Source organism: Nerophis ophidion, linkage group LG06, assembly GCF_033978795.1.
Source record: "Nerophis ophidion isolate RoL-2023_Sa linkage group LG06, RoL_Noph_v1.0, whole genome shotgun sequence".
NCBI lineage: Eukaryota > Metazoa > Chordata > Actinopteri > Syngnathiformes > Syngnathidae > Nerophis > Nerophis ophidion.
In genome coordinates this window covers 69,736,507-69,755,187 of record NC_084616.1, presented here as the reverse complement: position 1 = coordinate 69,755,187, position 18,681 = coordinate 69,736,507, and the positions used below count along the sequence as shown (strand labels likewise).

Sequence of the window (18,681 nt, the reverse complement as noted above, 5' to 3'; positions counted from 1 at the left end):
TTATGAATTTTACTATCAAAAATCAAAATACATATATATATATATATATCTATATATATATATATAGATATATATATATATACGTGTGTTTGTATATATATATATATATATATATATATATATATATATATATATATATATATATACATACACACACACATATATTTGCGCACACACTTCCAAAAAGCCATTAAATCTATTCCGATTGCCTCAATTGAGACAACTACAAACATCCATTTAGATTAGAATATATTACATCAATGCCATTATGAATTTTACTATCAAAAATCAAAATACACATAATTTATGTCCTTTGTCTCTGCTTGAGAGGAAAAAAGAGGGGCTTGACCACGGCATAAAACGCAAGATGACCACGCATATCGGCCGCAAATGGACATTGTGGGGCATTTAATGCATACATTAAAACCATCATTTAACTATGCGACATCTAATAGAGATGACGTCGATCAAAAGCTATAAATGTATGAATCAATTGAAATCAATGAATTCAAATGATTTTTTGACAGTTAATGTCAAACTGTCAGAGCTGTCACTCTCCAGCTTACGCACGCACACACACACACAAGATGCAGACACACTGCTGTCCATGCAAGCCCATCTGACATGTCACTATTTCACAAACAGTTGTACTAATCAGAACGCTTAACGTCACATATTAGCCTGGTTATAACAAGAAGTAAAACAAAGTTTCATATGCGGAGTTCAATTTTGCCAGGAAAAAGACACTTTTGTGTGTTTGCACTGGCTCCCTGTTCATTTTAGACTTGATTTTAAAACATTGCTGTTTGTTTTTAAATCTTTACATGGACTGGCACCTCAATATATCTCGGACCTCATCCAAATTTACATTCCTGCGCACGCTCTGAGGTCCGAGAGCCAGTTCCAGCTCGTGGTGCCCAAGACCAGACTTAAGACCAGGGGAGACAGGGCCTTCTCTGTGGTCGGCCCTAAGCTCTGGAACACTCTGCCGCTCCATGTTCAAACTGCTTCCACAGTGGAGTGTTTTAAGTCTTGTCTTAAGACCCACTTTTATTCTTTGGCTTTTAACACTACGTGAGTTGTGTGGTCCTCTGTTCTCTGTTGTCCTCTGTGTTTTTTATACACTTTGATTTCTATTTTAATTGATTTTACCCTTTAAAATAGTTTTTAATCATATTTGTTTTTATATTGTTTTTATTGGTTTTATATTTATTTTTTGTTTTTATTCAGTCATTGGTGGAGCATAATATGTATATATATTTTTTTATTTTATTTTATTTATTTATTTATTTATTATTTTTTTTTACAATTGTTTTTAACATGGCAGTGCAGCACTTTGGAAACGTTATTGTTGTTTAAATGTGCTATATAAATAAAGTGGATTGGATTGGATTGGATTACATGTAACAGGACTGAAATCCCAATGACATGACAAGCACAGATTTAAAGAGGCACATTTACCACATTATAACACAAACTAGAGAATAGTGCCAATAAAGCACACATTTGAATGTTGTAAAATTTGATTCATCGGAAGAAACATATTTGCGCATGTTTAAAAGCGTTGTTGTTGTTATAATCAAAACATAATTAGATACAATTATAAATTAGAATATGAAGTACATTCATCAAAATATAAATATGCACAAATGGAAGAGAATAATAATGAACAAAGTTGTATTAACACCATTTAATCCTTATCTCTTAGTAAAAGTGTAAACAATAGTTTCAGTAATATGTTGACAACCTCGTATGTCGATGTGAGTCACTCAGTTCCAGGGGCTTTGACTTTAATGGGTTCTACTATAACAGTTATGTAATGAGAAGGATGTAGTAGGTTGCAATGAATACATATTTAAAATAACACGTTTGTATGTTTCACATTCTTAACATTTTCGTAGGTGGGCACGATCCGCTACATGGCACCAGAGGTGCTGGAAGGAGCAGTCAACCTACGGGACTGTGAGTCTGCTCTAAAGCAGGTGGACATGTACGCCCTGGGCCTGGTCTACTGGGAGACCTTCATGAGATGCACCGATCTTTTCCCCGGTGAGACGTTAAACACAGTGTAAAATCTATATTATGAGGGCGTTGAGTTCTTGACCGATGGTAACAATATTAATAAATTTGATTTAGAAGCGCTTTTCTTAAAAACCCAGACACTTTACAGTAGTGGTTTTTCAAATTGTTTTCCGCCGAGTACTACCTTTGTAATGTCTTTGCCCTCCAAGTACAACCACAATGACCAACATTAAGATACAGTTGCATAATAGGACCAAATATTAATTGGGACGGCGTGGCACAGTGGGAGAGTGGCCGTGTGCAACCCGAGGGTCCCTGGTTCAATCCCCACCTAGTACCAACCTCGTCACGTCCGTTGTGTCCTGAGCAAGACACTTCACCCTTGCTCCTGATGGGTGCTGGTTAGCGCCTTGCATGGCAGCTCCCTCCATCAGTGTGTGAATGTGTGTGTGAATGGGTAAATGTGGTAGTGTCAAAGCGCTTTAAGTACCTTGAAGGTAGAAAAGCGCTATACAAGTACAACTCATTTATCATAACAACAAGGCACCAATTTTATTTAACAAGTACAGTGGGGCAAAAAAAGTATTTAGTCAGCCACCGATTGTGCAAGTTCTCCCACTTAAAATGATGACAGAGGTCTGTAATTTTCATCATAGGTACACCTCAACTGTGAGAGACAGAATGTGAAAAAAAAAATCCAGGAATTCACATTGTAGGATTTTTAAATAATTTTTTTGTAAATTATGGTGGAAAAAAAGTGTTTAGTCAACCATTCAAAGCTCTCACTGATGGAAGGAGGATTTGGCTCAAAATCTCACGATACATGGCCCCATTCATTCTTTTCTTAACACGGATCAATCGTCCTGTCCCCTTAGCAGAAAAACAGCCCCAAAGCATGATGTTTCCACCCCCATGCTTCACAGTAGGTGTGGTGTTCTTGGGATGCAACTCAGTATTTTTCTTCCTCCAAACACGACGAGTTGAGTTTATACCAAAATGGATACAGGGATGATACAGTAGAGGATTGGGAGAATGTCATGTGGTCAGATGAAACCAAAATAGTATTTTTTTTAATTCTACATTTTAGCTTCTGTTTTTTCTACAAAGAATATTTATGAAATATTTCTTCAAACTTATTATGATTAAAATAAAATAAAAAATATTCTGGCAAATCCAGAAAATCTGTAGAATCAAATTTAAATCTTATTTCAAAGTCTTTTGAATTTCTTTTAAATTTTTTGTTCTGAAAAATCTAGAAGAAATAACGATTTGTCTTTGTTAGAACTATAGCTTGGTCCAATTTGTTATATATTCTAACAAAGTGCAGATTGGATTTTAAACTATTTAAAACATGTCATCAAAATTTTAAAATTAATCTTAATCAGGAAAAATGACTAATGATGTTCCATAAATCCTTTTTTTAATTTTTTCAAAAAGATTCGAATTAGCTTGTTTTTCTCTTCTTTTTTTCGGTTGAATATTGAATTTTAAAGAGTCGAAATTGATGATAAACTATGTTTAATTTTCATTTTTTTCCTGATTTCTCTTTTAAACTGTTCTATTAAGTGTTTTTTTCATCATTTATTCTCTACAAAAACCTTCCGTAAAAGGAAAAAAAAATGTACGACTGAATGACAGACAGAAATAAAACATTTTTTATATATATAGATTTATTCATTAAAGGTAAATTGAGCAAATTGGCTATTTCTGGCAATTTATTTAAGAGTGTTTCAAACTGGTAGCCCTTCGCATTAATCAGTACGCAAGAAGTAGCTCTTGGTTTCAAAAAGGTTGGTGACCCCTGTTCTAGGTGAATCTGCACCAGAGTACCAGATGGCCTTCCAGGCGGAAGCCGGCAACCACCCGACGTTTGAGGATATGCAGGTGCTGGTGTCGAGGGAGAAACAGCGGCCCAAATTCCCAGAGGCCTGGAAAGAGAACAGCTTGGTACGTTCGGTACAAAACTAAAATGATACAACAAAATTGGTTCCTTTGACATCACAATCATTAATCTGTTGATGGTTAACGGTTAAAGTATACATGTGTCTGTTATGCGGTAGGCGGTTCGCTCTCTAAAAGAGACAATGGAGGATTGCTGGGACCAGGATGCCGAGGCCCGTCTCACAGCCCAGTGTGCCGAGGAACGGCTGGCAGAGCTGCTCCTCATTTGGGACCGCTCCAAATCCGTCAGCCCTACGCTCAACCCCATGTCCACCACACTGCATAATGAAAGGTAAATCTCCAGTGGTTGCAGGATTCAAATTTAACCACGGCAAGTGCCTTCACCACCCTTGTCACTTGCCGTAATGTTCTGAAAAATACATGCCGTGACAGCCCTTGACTTTTTACTTGTTAATGGACTAGGGATGTAATGATAAACAGTATGATGATAAACCGCAGTAAAATTCCACAAGGGTAGTAATTCCGTTAAAATTTTTAATTACAGAAAAAACGTCCTTTATTAGATTGCATTTTAGGCAACACTGCTTACTTCCTGAAGACTGACGCGGCGCAGAATCTGCGCATGAACACCAGAACCGATCGGCTCACGAAACATGGTGGCAACTTCACATACTTTGCTTTGAAAATGTTCCCTTCGAGTTAACGGAGCCAATCGCTTCCTTTCACTTCATTTCACTCGCTTCCATTTCCGTGGAGACTGTGTGCGATTAAGAGCGCAATGCTGTTGGAGGAGAAAAATATTTGATGTTGCTGTCTCATTTGGAACGTGCAGCTAGCGTCCTTCCGTCAGCTACTGGGAGAGTGACCATGCAACAGGCAATGTGTCGGGAACGTTGCCACAAATTATTTATAAAGTCTGTAGTTTGTTTATGGGGATGGTCACTTGTCCTTTATTTTAACTGCTAACTTTGTTAGTGTTCATTAACATCAATACTAGCTCAAATGTTATCGAATGGAACGCTGGCTGAGTTGTTGGTGAGGCACAAAAATTGTGTATTTGTTTATTTACTTCTTTATTTGACTTTATCTTTATTAGCCAAACTGCTTTTTATTGATATCAAGAAGTAAACACCCTGTTTTTTACAATACTTGTTTTTAACCATTCATGAGATATAGCATTTTCTTAATGTTACATGGTGTATAATTAATACCTACATGAAACATTTCTGGGCTTCACGGTGGCAGAGGGGTTAGTGCGTCTGCCTCACAATACGAAGTTCCTACAGTCCTGGGTTCAAATCCAGGCTCGGGATCTTTCTGTGTGGAGTTTGCATGTTCTCCCCGTGAATGCGTGGGTTCCCTCCGGGTACTCCGGCTTCCTCCCACTTCCAAAGACATGCACCTGGGGATAGGTTGATTGGCAACACTAAATTGGCCCTAGTGTGTGAATGTGAGTGTGAATGTTGTCTGTATATCTGTGTTGGCCCTGCGATGAGGTGGCGACTTGTCCAGGGTGTACCCTGCCTTCCGCCCGATTGTAGCTGAGATAGGCGCCAGCGCCCCCCGCGACCCCGAAAGGGAATAAGCGGTAGAAAATGGATGGATGGATGGATGAAACATTTCTGCTCAAACGTTCAATGGACTGGTCCAGATACAGCATGTAGATGTACACCCATTAGTACATGTACATGTACATGTATGTGCATAACTTAAGAACTACCTCTCTATGAAAATGTGAAAATAGAGATAAAGGAAGGCATCGTGTAATAAAAAAACCTAACACGCTGATACTATTAATGAACAAAAACACAAATATTTTTCTTTACATCTATAGATAACTTTTAGATAGAAAGATAGATAGATAGATAGTACTTTATTGATTCCTTCAGGAGAGTTCCCTCAGGAAAAAAAAAGATATAGAGCAATTTTATTAAATATTACAAATGACGTGATGGCGTCGCGTTCACACCCCTAACATAATGAATAATCATTATTAATAATCATGATTTCAATATTGATAAAAAAATCTTCTTAATTATTATTTTGCCCATAATTGTGCAGTCCTATATGTAAGACTAAACCTCATAAATGAGCACTGTTTTTATTTATATAGACAAAAAGTGTCAAAAAAAGGGTGCCACCTTGTGAAATTTTCACATTTATTTTCATTTATTTATAGTATTAGAGATGTCCGATAATATCGGACTACCGATATTATTATCAGATATTAATATCGGACTACCGATATTATCGGCTGATAAATGCTTTAAAATGTATCATCGGAAATTAGCGGTATCGGTTTCAAAAAGTAAATTCATGACTTTTTAAACTGCTGCTGTACGGAGTGGTACACGGACGTAGGGAGAAGTACAGAGTGCCAATAAACCCTAACGGCACTGCCCAGTCACATAAGATCTGCGGCTTTTCGCACACAAAAGTGAATGCAATGCATACTTGGTCAACAGCCATACAGGTCACACTGAGAGTGGCCGTATAAACAACTTTAACATTGTTACAAATATGTGCCACACCCAAAAAAGTATGACAAACACATTTTTGGAGAACATCCGTACCGTAACACAACATAAACATAACAGAACAAATACCCAGAATCCCTTGCAGCACTAACTCTTCCGGGACGCTACAATATACACCCCCTACTACGGCGTGGCGCAGTGGGAGAGTGGCCGTGCACAACCCGAGGGTCCCTGGTTCAAATCCCACCTAGTACCAACCTCGTCACGTCCGTTGTGTCCTGAGCAAGACACTTCACCCTTGCTCCTGATGGCAGCTCCCTCCATCAGTGTGTGAATGTGTGTGTGAATGGGTAAATGTGGAAGTAGTGTCAAAGCGCTTTGAGTACCTTGAAGGTAGAAAAGCGCTATACAAGTACAACCCATTTATTTATTTATTTACACACACACACACACACAGTGGGGCAAAAAAGTATTTAGTCAGCCACCGATTGTGCAAGTTCTCCCACTTAAAATGATGACAGAGGTCTATAGTTTTCATCATAGGTACACTTTAACTGTGAGAGATATAATGTGGAAAAAACATCCAGGAATTCACATTGTAGGAATTTCAAAGAATTTATTCCTAAATTATGGTGGAAAATAACTATTTGGTCAACCATTCAAAGCTCTCATTGATGGAAGGAGGTTTTGGCTCAAAATCTCACGATACATGACCCCATTCATTCTTTCCTTAACACTGATCAGTCGTCCTGTCCCCTTAGCAGAAAAACAGCCCCAAAACATGATGTTTCCACCCCCGTACTGCACAGTAGGTGTGGTGTTCTTGGGATGCAACTCAGTATTCTTCTTCCTCCAAACACGACGAGTTGAGTTTATACCAAAAAGTTCTATTTTGGTTTCATTGACATGACATTCTCCCAATCCTCTGCTGTATCATCCATGTATCTATTTTGGTGTGTATATATATATATATATATATACAGCCCAGCCCCCGGCCAAAATATTTTAACCCTGGGTAAAAAAGTTTGGGGACCCCTGATTTAATGGATTAGCTATTATGGTTAATCTCCACATGCTACGACTATGACATGTTAAGATTTACAGTTTGACACTTACTGTATGCGAGTTTATTTGCTGCCGTAGTTTGTATTAATATGCAATGTAATATATTCAAAACTGTCCCCCAGCTATTTAAATGCCCTCTTTATTTCCATTCAGAAACCGTGTGACACCCAAGTCCGGCCCATATGCTGACCTTTCCTCCACCTACATTGAAGAGCATGAGGGTGTGGCTAAAAACACACAGGCCGACACTACTGGGTCTGCAAGCGGACGAGTGGCGGTCGGAGTCGGGGAGAGAAACAGGAACTCCATCAACCAAGAACGCCAGCAGCAAGCAAATGCCCGACTGCCAAGCCCAGAAGGTAGCAGCACCAGTGGAGCTGGCTTGGGCCTGAGAGGGAGCCCCTCTGCCTCTACCACAACCACCACGATTATTTCTGAGTCTGAAGGGACATCAGGGGGAGCCACAGTCCCTGTCTGCCTTCACCTAACCCAGGAAGATTTGGAGACCACCAAGCTTGACCCTAAAGAGGTGGACAAGAACCTGAAGGAGAGCTCCGACGAGAACTTGATGGAGCACTCACAAAAGCAGTTCTGCTCACCAGACCCGCTGAGCCCAGGCAGTTCTAGCTTGCTGTATCCCCTTATCAAGATGGCCAATGAGGCATCAGGCATGTCAGACCCTGCTGCTTCTATGCCTGCCACCATCTTCCCTCTACCAAAGCAGCAGAATCTGCCCAAAAGACCATCCAGTTTGTCCCTTCGCAACAAGCCCACTAAGAAGGAGTCATCATCCTCTTCACTGAGATTTAAGTTTGGACGGTCTGGAAAATCCAACCTACGGCAGGTGGAGGGATCAAAAATAAACAGTGGAGGAGTACCAGTTCCAAACATGGCGGCTGAGGCTCATCAGGGCACAACCATAAACAACATACCTGCTTTGCAAGACGTGCATGCCAACGGAAGCATAAATGGCACCATTAACGGTCAGATCAGCAGCACCATCCCTTCTGTGGCCACAGGTGGCGATACAGGTTTTGGAGGATCCAATCTAATTCCGAATGGAACTGGAGTGTTACGGTCCGAAGACAGTCGCCTCAGCTTTGGTATCATCACAGCCAGCCCAGACGAACACGAGCCACTTCTAAGCCGGGAGCAGCCAGATCCCAGCGAGGTGTCTTCGAGCATGGCCGTGCTGCGCTCAGCCCGACCGAACACTAACAACAACAACAACAGCAACACAGACTGCGGCGACGGCGAGAGTGGCGGAGAGAGCGAAGGGGGAGACGAGGACACAAGTGCCCAGGCCGAAAGTGGGGATGTCTGCGGGCCCACGGGAGAAAGCATGGGGCCCCGTCCCGGAGCCACAGACTTCCCGGTCACCATGAGAGAGGACTCCATGCTCAGGCAGCCCAGAGCTCGCAGACCTGAAAGACCCAACTCCTTGGACCTGTCCTTCACCACGCAGGACTTAGCCTCATTTGGTGAGAAACCAGAATCCATGTTTGGTATCCATCACAATGACCTCTTCTAATTTAAATTTTTTTACATTTAATGTAACACAATTAAGGGTAGCAGAACACGTCATCATGATATCATTTTCAGATTCCAGAAAAAAAATTAAATAAAGAACAGACAGATTGAGTTGGTAATTATAAAATCATAATGGAACACCTCATATTCTGTTATTTTAGGGCAGGGGTAGGGAACCTATGGCTCTAGAGCCAGATGTGGCTCTTTTGATGACTGCACCTGGCTCTCAGATAAATCTCTGCTGACATTGCTTAACACGATAAGTAATGAATAATTCCTCTGGTAATCACAGTGTCAGAAATAACGTTCAAAACATAAAACATTCTCATGCATTTTAATGCATTCATCCGGTTTCTACCGCACGTGTTCAAGAAGTCGCATTAATGGTCAGAAGTATTTTATTTATTGTTGGTTAGCTTCAGAATAACAATGTTATTATTAAGAATAAGATACTTATTATACTCTAAAAATGTTGGTCTTACTTAAAAATGCACGCATTTAGTTGTATTCAGTCTTAAAAAAAATATTATACGGCTCTCAGGGAAATACTTTTTAAAATATTTGGCTTGTATGGCTCTCTCAGCCAAAAAGGTTCCCGACCGCTGTTTTAGGGGGTCTTGCCATCCCGCTAAATAGGTGCCATTTGCTTGTTAAAACTCTCAAAATAAACATACATTTCTGTCTTTTTGCAAGTCAGAATCGGATAATACACACATAATAATAATGGATTATATTTATATAGCGCGTTTCTAGACACTGATATGATATCGCTATACAGAATGATAACTGAGAACCCATCATTCATTCACTTCACATCCACATATGGTGGTGGTAAGCTACATTTGTAGCTACAGCTAAGGGAAATGTGGCTGCCAAATTGCCTTTACGGCCTCCACCACCAAACACTCATTTACATTCATACACAGTGTAAGTGGCACTGGGAGCAAAGTGGGTGATGTGTCTAGCCCAAGGACACACTCAGGTGATAGAAGCTGGATTTGAATCAGGGGCCCTCGGGTTGCTGGATTGCTGCTATTATATGAGCAAATCGCTTTAATTCATGTACAATCTTACTAAGCTGAAGATGACTCACTTGAGTAAAAGTCTGTTTGTAGCCTATAATATAGTAGAATGGTGTCCATAAGCTCATTGTGATTCAACCAAAACAATTGTATAAACAAATGACTTTAAAAATATATATATAAATATTTTAATAACAGGATTGTGCTGAGATTTGATCTTTTATCTGTAGCTTCTTATCAAAACAGTCTGTTGGTTAAGGCAGTGGTTCTCAAATGGGGCGTCGCGTACCCCTGGGGGTACTTGAAGGTATGCCAAGGGGTACGTGAGATTTTTAAAAAATGTTCTAAAAATAGCAACAATTCAAAAATCCTTTATAAATATATTTATTGAATAATACTTCAACAAAATATGAATGTAAGTTCATAAACTGTGAAAAGAAATGCAACATTGCAATATTCAGTGTTGACAGCTAGATTTTTTGAAGGAAGGTGGTGTGTACATGATGCAAGGCAAGAGCGCTAACACCACACCACCTTAGCTCACCTTTTAGAGCAGTGGTTCTCAAATGGGGGTACACGTACTCCTGGGGGTACTTGAAGGTATGCCAAGGGGTACGGGAGATTTTTTTAAAATATTCTTAAAATAGCAACAATTCAAAAATCCTTTATAAATATATTTATTGAAAAATAGCAAGAATTTAAAAATAATTTATAAATATTTTTATTGAATAATACTCCAACAATGTAAGTTCATAAAGTGTGAAAAGAAATGCAACAATGCAATATTAATTTTTGTGGACATGTTCCATAAATATTGATGTTAAAGATTTCTTTTTTTGTGGAGAACCGTTTAGAATTAAGGTCATGAATCCAGATGGATCTCTATTACAATCCCCAAAGAGGGCACTTTAAGTTGATGGTTAGTTCTATGTGTAGAAATCGTTATTTATAATTGAATCACTTGTTTATTTTTCAACAAGTTTTTAGTTATTTTTATATCTTTTTTTCCAAATTGTTCAAGAAAGACCACTACAAATGAGCAATATTTTGCACTGTTATACAATTTAATAAATCATAAACTGATGACATAGTGCTGTATTTTACTTCTTTATCTCTTTTTTTCAACCAAAAATGCTTTGCTCTGATTAGGGGGTACTTGAATTTAAAAAAAAATTCAAAGGGGGTCAAAGGGGGTACATCACTGAAAAAAGATTGAGAACCACTGGGTTAAGGTTTGATGATAACCAACACAAACAAATGTTTTCATGACTATTTACTGTGGGTTAAAAAGTGTCTGATCCCCTGCTGATTTTTTAAGTTCGCCTTCTTAGAAAGATATGAACAGTATTTTAAAATGTTAGTTTTTACATTCATTCATTTTGTATACCGCTTAACCATAATTAGGGATGAAGCATTTCCCAGCTGGTCACCAGCCAATCGCAGGGACATTTAGACAAACAACGGCTCACGCTCACTCACATTCATGCCTACGGACAATTTTGAGTCTCCTTACAAATATATTTATACCCTTTGTTTAAAAGAGTCATAATAGGATTTTTTTTTCCCATTTTTACAACACTTCATTTTGGTCAACATAACATGTAATGATGATTCTATGGTCAAAATGTTGCTTATTTTTTGCTGTAATGGCCTATCTTTGGGCCACTTTTGGGCTGCTTCTAAAAACGGTTCGTTTAGAAGCAAAGTTGTTAGATGCAAATGAAACCCTCCTTACAACGCCCCCACGCTAACTACTCTTGTTACGTTGGCTACTAAGTAAAACATGCTCCAAGCTAACTGGTCCACTGCCAAACACAGATCAGATCAAACAAACCCTGATCCAATTAAAAATATTTTTAGGGAATTCCTTCTTTAATATACTGGAAGATAGTGATGCAATTGTCCCACAGTAGAAGGCTAAGCTAGCTACAAAACTCCAGCTCACTTTGCTAATGTATCATGCACACATTTCTAACCTACTGTAATTACTTACCATTTCATTGTCTCCTCCATTGCCATTTATAGTAGTTTTTTCTCAAAATCCATTTTTTTGTGAAAGGTTGTGGGTGAAGCAGAACTCCTGTTTGCACACACTCGAAGCGACTTCTTCACAGTGGAATGCAAATTGCCATAAACTATAAAAGTAAAGCAGTTTTTACTTCCGATGAGGCTAAAACCTACTCAGTGGCCTAGTGGTTAGAGCAATGGTTCCCAAAGTGGGCGGTACCGCCCCCCTGGGGGCGGTGGAAAGATCTGGGGGGGCGGTGAGGAAGAGGGGGGCGGTAGGGGGGCGGCAGTCCGAAGTCGAAGTCAGAAGTTCGAACGTTTGTTTGACGATTTGTACACAACACGTGCAGCAGGACGAGTCAGTGGACGACGCATCAGGGTCCGGTTACCACACGCCAACATCATATTTAGTAGAACGGGGCTTCAGTGCAGTCGCCTTGCTTCTTTCCAAGCAAAGAAACCGACTGAAAATTACTGACCGCGGGGATCTACGACTTCTTCTTAGTGAGTTCCAGCCTGATGTTGAGAAGCTTATGTCCCTGCACCAAGCACATCCATCCCATTAATATTAAGTGTGAGACAATGAAGGTTACTGGTGGAATGTTTATTTACCATTCTATGTTGCTGAGACAGTTAAAACTGCTAAAAAATAAATTGGTTTACTAAATTGGGTTTTATTTGTGAAATACACATTTGTGTTTAAACTTTCTCTTTTCAAATTGCAGCATACCAAATATCAAGAAAGAGGTGTTTGTTTCCACATGTGTCTGGGGGGGGGTGCTAGGAATTCACTGGGGAGCCAAGGGGGCGCCAGCCTGCAAAAGTTTGGGAACCATTGGGTTAGAGTGTCCGCCCTGAGATCGGTAGGTCGTGAGTTCAAATCCTGTCCGAGTCATACCAAAGACTATAAAAATGGGACCCATTACCTCCCTGCTTGGCACTCAGCATTAAGGGTTGGAATTGGGGGTTAAATCACCATAAATGATTCCCGGGCGCGGCACCGCTGGTGCCCACTGCTCCCCTCACCTCCTAGGGGGTGGTCAAGGGTGATGGGTCAAATGCAGAGGATAATTTTGCCACATCTAGTATGTGTGTGACAATCATTGGTACTTTAACTTTTAGGTTTGTGCCGTGACCTGTGCTAGTTTGGGGGCGGCACGGCGTAGTGGGTAGAGCGGCTGTGCCAGAAACCTGAGGGTTGCAGGTTCGCTTCCCATCTATTGACATCCAAATCGCTGCCGTTGTGTCCTTGGGCAGGACACTTGCCCAAGGATTGGTGGTGGTCGGAGGGGCCGTAGGCGCAAACTGGCAGCCATGCTTCCGTCAGTCTACCCCAGGGCAGCTGTGGCTACAAATGTAGCTTACCACCACCAGGTGTGAATGAATGATGGGTTTTCACTTCTCTGTGAGCGCTTTGAGTATCTAACAATAGAAAAGCGCGATATAAATCTAATCCATTATTATTATTATTATTATTATAGTTAGGCCAACGGAGCATTTTCCTTCATTGGGTTTCATCGTCAACATGATGTAGCACAGCCGGATTTACATAAATTAGAATAGGTTGACTCACAGGTAATTTACTGTATATGGATAATTTGCTGACTTAAACAAAATTTCCCACTTGAATAAAATTCCAAACGGACCGTTTAAAGGAAGTAGCAAGGAAGGCAAGATTGTTTTTTTAAGTACCGTATTTCCCCTGAATTGCCGCCGGGGCGCTATTTCATTTAAAACCTCTTCTCACTCCTGCGCTTACCAAAGGCATACGGCAAAAGTAAGCATGCGCTAATTATTTTAAAACCTCTTCTCACTCCGCCACTTACCAAAGGTATGCAGTAAAAATTTGAGTGTGATGTAAGCTTTGACTTTAAATCTTACTGAATAGCTCTTAATTTTCTTCCCTTTATGCGATTTCAAATTACCGGTATTGAAATCAGCCTCCTCCATTTTGAAAATGATGACAGGAGAAGTGGCTTCACGGTGGCAGAGGGGTTAGTGCGTCTGCCTCACAATACGAAGTTCCTGCAGTCCTGGGTTCAAATCCAGGCTCGGGATCTTTCTGTGTGGAGTTTGCATGTTCTCCCCGTGAATGCGTGGGTTCCCTCCGGGTACTCCGGCTTCCTCCCACTTCCAAAGACATGCACCTGGGGATAGGTTGATTGGCAACACTAAATTGGCCCTAGTGTGTGAATTTGAGCGTGAATGTTGTCTGTCTATCTGTGTTGGCCTTGCGATTAGGTGGTGACTTGTCCAGGGTGTACCCCACCTTCCGCCCGATTGTAGCTGAGCTAGGCGCCAGCGCCCCCCGCGACCCCGAAAGCGAATAAGCGGTAGAAAATGGATGGATGGATGGAAATTGGCCCTAGTGTGTGAATGTGAGTGTGAATGTTGTCTGTCTATCTGTGTTGGCCCTGCGATGAGGTGGCGACTTGTCCAGGGTGTACCCCGCCTTCCGCCCGATTGTAGCTGAGATAGGCGCCAGCGCCCCCCGCGACCCCGAAAGGGAATAAGCGGTAGAAAATGGATGGATGGAGGGAAATTGGCCCTAGTGTGTGAATGTGAGTGTGAATGTTGTCTGTCTATCTGTGTTGGCCCTGCGATGAGGTGCCGACTTGTCCAGGGTGTACCCCACCTTCCGCCCGATTGTAGCTGAGATAGGCGCCAGCGCCCCCCGCGACCCCGAAAGGGAATAAGCGGTAGAAAATGGATGGATGGAGGGAAATTGGCCCTAGTGTGTGAATGTGAGTGTGAATGTTGTCTGTCTATCTGTGTTGGCCCTGCGATGAGGTGCCGACTTGTCCAGGGTGTACCCCGCCTTCCGCCCGATTGTAGCTGAGATAGGCGCCAGCGCCCCCCGCAATATAAGCGGTAGAAAATGGATGGATGGATGGACAGGGGAAGTGTCACTCGTGACTTCACGAGTTTGACCCGGCAGTAATTCATGGCAGGCAATTCAAGGAAATACGGTAACTCTGCAATGGTTTGATTTCAAACGTTAGGGACTTGTGCAAATCCCAAATACAGCAAAAATTAGTAGGTAAGAAATGTTAGTTTAGCAATTGCAGGACCACCTTAATGTTTTCACTGGTATTACATGCGATCATGAAAATCTGTCCAAATGGCGATGCTAATGACTGTAAATTCCTGTTTGCAGGTGAGGTTTTGGGGCAGCCAGACAGCGCCTTAGATACAGGCGAAAAGATCAAGAAACGCGTCAAGACACCGTATTCACTGAAGAAATGGCGGCCGACGTCGTGGGTCATCTCGACAGACGCCAGGGGCCTTGAGGTCAACAACAACGGGTCTGGTCGTAGCCAAGGCCACTGCCACAATCGGCCCAAGTCCACTTCAGCCATCTATTTCCGTGGCGGAGATTTTGTCGGCGAGCGTGGCGACACACACGTGTGAGCATACCACCCTTTGATGAAGACTGAACAAACCAACTGAGCATTTTTTTCGGGGTGGGAGGGGAAGGGGGGGGGGGGGTCTGCTCACCTCTAAATCAGCAAGAGGAAGCTACGGGGAGTCGCGTGCCCTAAGAATCGAATCTGGTCGTGCAGCAGTTAAGGTCTCGCTGCTGTGTCTTTTTGACGACACCATTGCTTTAAACTGAATCCAAGCTATGCAGCATTCTCTCCACCCGCATCCTGCATCGTATCATCGTCGTGTGCGTCCGCTCTTCACAAGCAGCCAAGTCCTTTAGTTCCGCGTGCACTTTGAGCCGACCAAATCGCCGTTTGGTCCCGCTCTGTCCCATCATGACTGCACGGCCGCATGGTCTCCTGACATGGCGGCAAAATACAATCAAAGCGCTCATTTTTTTTGTTTTGTTTGGACTCGTGCAAAGCCCTGTTGAGAAGAAGAAACGGTCTTAAAAGACAAAACTGTTCATTTGTATTTCTTTGTTATTGTACGCAACATATTTTGTCCTTCACTATTCATCAGGGATGGGAATTTTCCGCGGAATTCCGCCGATTTTGGCGCCGCCAAGGTCATTTATGTAATATAATGCCAATGTGTGAAGGCACCAGATTGGCTAGCTCTACTATCAGCTGACGACATCAACCAATGACATTGCCCGTTATAGTCGTCTGCACGCGTCGTTTGCCGACTATATCTAGTCCCTGATCCTCAATTATTCTGAGCGTTTCTGAACTCGTATTCTGTTTATATTGGTTGTGCTTATCGGCGATTAATCTGGAAAGAAAACACAGTAGCTCTCAATTAACACGTTTCTTTATTGACAAAACAGTTTCAGACATGCTTCATCATTGAAAGATATCGATAAGGGCGTGAGAAACAAGTGGAACTGGGCATGGCTCGATATATCCATCATACTGAAGGTGAAGATTAACAACAATATCGTAGAAGTAGACGAGCTGATTAGCGATTTCATTGCAAAGTGCGATGAACCGGGACGTGCTCAGTGCTTATATTGCAAGGACGTTGTGAAATATGGATCTCGGGGAAAGGTGGCACTCTTTGACCACGAGAAATTAGCAAGGCTTCTAAGTAAAGTGAGTTTACGGAGAAGTAATTTTTCACTGGGATCTGCCTTTAAGCCCAAGTCAAACATCGTCACAAATGCAGCCTCAAATCAAGTATCGAAGCCTCCCACCTCCGACTCGGCTCCTCTCACACCAATCTACGACAGACGAGTCCATTCAGAGATACAATACACCAGGGGTAGGGAACCTATGGCTCTAGAGCCAGATGTGGCTCTTTTGATGACTGCATCTGGCTCTCGGATAAATCTGAGCTGACATTCCTTAACACGATAAGTAAAGAATAATTCCACTTGTAATCACAGTGTTAAAAATACCGTTCAAAATATAAAACATTATCATGCTTTTTTATGTTCAAGAAGTTGCGTCAATGGTAAGTAGTAATTTATTTATTATTGGTTAGTGTGGGGCTTGCCCTCCTGAGGGTTCTTCAGACCATCAGGCACCGACATTAGAGCCCTTTTCGGGGTTATATTATTGTTTTATTTTTCAATAAGTCTCTCAGTTGCTTTCCAGCAATTGTATTTTTCTCTCTCGCTCGCGCTCTGGCTCCAGCCTCCACCCCGTCTCTCCTCCTGGCTGCTGCTTATAACAGAGCGACAGGTGATTAGATAACAAGGCCCAGGTGGGCCATCTACGCACCTGTCGCTGATTTCGAGGCCGGTCCTGGGACACCCAAGTTTGCTGCAGGCCCACAGGCCACGCCCCCACCACAGTTAGCTTCAGAATAACAATGTTATTACAAAGAATAAGAGACCTATTATACTCTAGAAATGTTGGTCTTACTTAAAAATGCACACGTTTAGTTGTGTTCAGTGTTATAAAAATATTATATGGCTCTTACGGAAATACATTTTTAAATATTTGGCTTTCATGGCTCTCTCAGCCAAAAAGGTTCCCGACCCCTGCAATACACGATCTTATGTATTTCAAAATTTGTGTATTTTGAATTCTGGTTAATCCATTTGTTGGCCTATTTTTGTCTATAATCCAAAAGTGTGCAAGAATTTGATATATGTGTAAACTTGTATACATAAATTTCATAACACGTTTTTATGAAAATATTTGCTAATAAATGTGAAATTTTGGTCAGGAGAATATTGTTAGATTTTGACTCAAAATAGCAGGAAATGCATCCTAAGCTAACATAGATTTCAAAATGTTTCTGGGGGGCCATGCCAGGCGAGTGCACTCGGGTGCGGCCGCTGTGCGGCGTTCCGCAAAGCGCTGTTTTAGGATTTAAAAAATTTCAGCTGATTTTGTAAATCTTCATTCCCATCCCTGATTCATGCTATCATTGTAATTGTGCAATGACATTTAGATTTTAGATGCTTTTGCTCTTTTAGCATCCTTGTTATTTTGGACATTGTTTTTAACCCATATTTTAAATATGTCAATCTTCTTTGCACTTATGATTAGTCACAATCGTCATGCTTCATGCTACTCTTGTGAACCCACCCCTAAGGAGAAACAAATGACAATCCTTCTCTTTTTCCTAAGGAGGGTATAAACAATCAAGCTCATCTGACAGGAAGCGTTTTCCTGGAACTTTATCACCCCTATTCCCCACAATCACACTATCAATGGCATCTTTTTTGTGTGCTCACAATCTTGTCCCAGTGCGACCTGACTTCTGTTTAACTTTCTGGATGTGACGGAAATTACAACCCAGAGACAACAAGACCTGTTGTGCTCTTTGGAAGTGTGCTGGAAATAAAAGAAAGACAACCAAATCCTTTCCGAAGCACGCTGAATATAATTTCTGTTCCTACTGGTTGGTTACATTGCTTGGTATTTGAATGGGTGATTCTGTGTTTTGTGCGTTTAAGTAAGTTGCTTTGCTGGAGTCCAGCGCTGTACACTCAATGCTTGTTTTCATCGTGTATCCTCTGTGCCACGTCAGGACCGATTAAAAAAAAAAAAAGAAAATACAAAAATTCATTTCTGTTTTTGTAATTTGTATGTAAGAAGAAAAAAAACATTTATTTGCATAACTTTTATGGGATTCTGTGTTGTAGTCAATGCACATTGATGGCCTTTGATTCCATTGCTTTACATTTGCTCAATACAGTTTCTGTAAAAAAAATAAAAATGTCAAGGTATTATTGCAGAAATAAATCTCAATAAATGTGTGAAATATTTAACCGT

The 18,681-nt window shown here is 41.1% G+C and overlaps 1 protein-coding gene across 1 annotated transcript in view; it reads left to right on the top strand.

The window, feature by feature from the left end:
* Positions 1-18,677, top strand: part of LOC133555183 (bone morphogenetic protein receptor type-2-like) — a 109,781-nt gene extending 91,104 nt beyond the window's left edge. The window contains exons 9-13 of the mRNA XM_061904738.1: positions 1,902-2,049; positions 3,833-3,969; positions 4,083-4,255; positions 7,620-8,947; positions 15,183-18,677. Of these exons, the coding sequence (XP_061760722.1) occupies positions 1,902-2,049; positions 3,833-3,969; positions 4,083-4,255; positions 7,620-8,947; positions 15,183-15,436 (2,040 nt within the window). The 3' untranslated portion in view covers positions 15,437-18,677. The remainder of the gene's footprint in view (positions 1-1,901; positions 2,050-3,832; positions 3,970-4,082; positions 4,256-7,619; positions 8,948-15,182) is intronic.
* Positions 18,678-18,681: the final 4 nt, after the last annotated feature.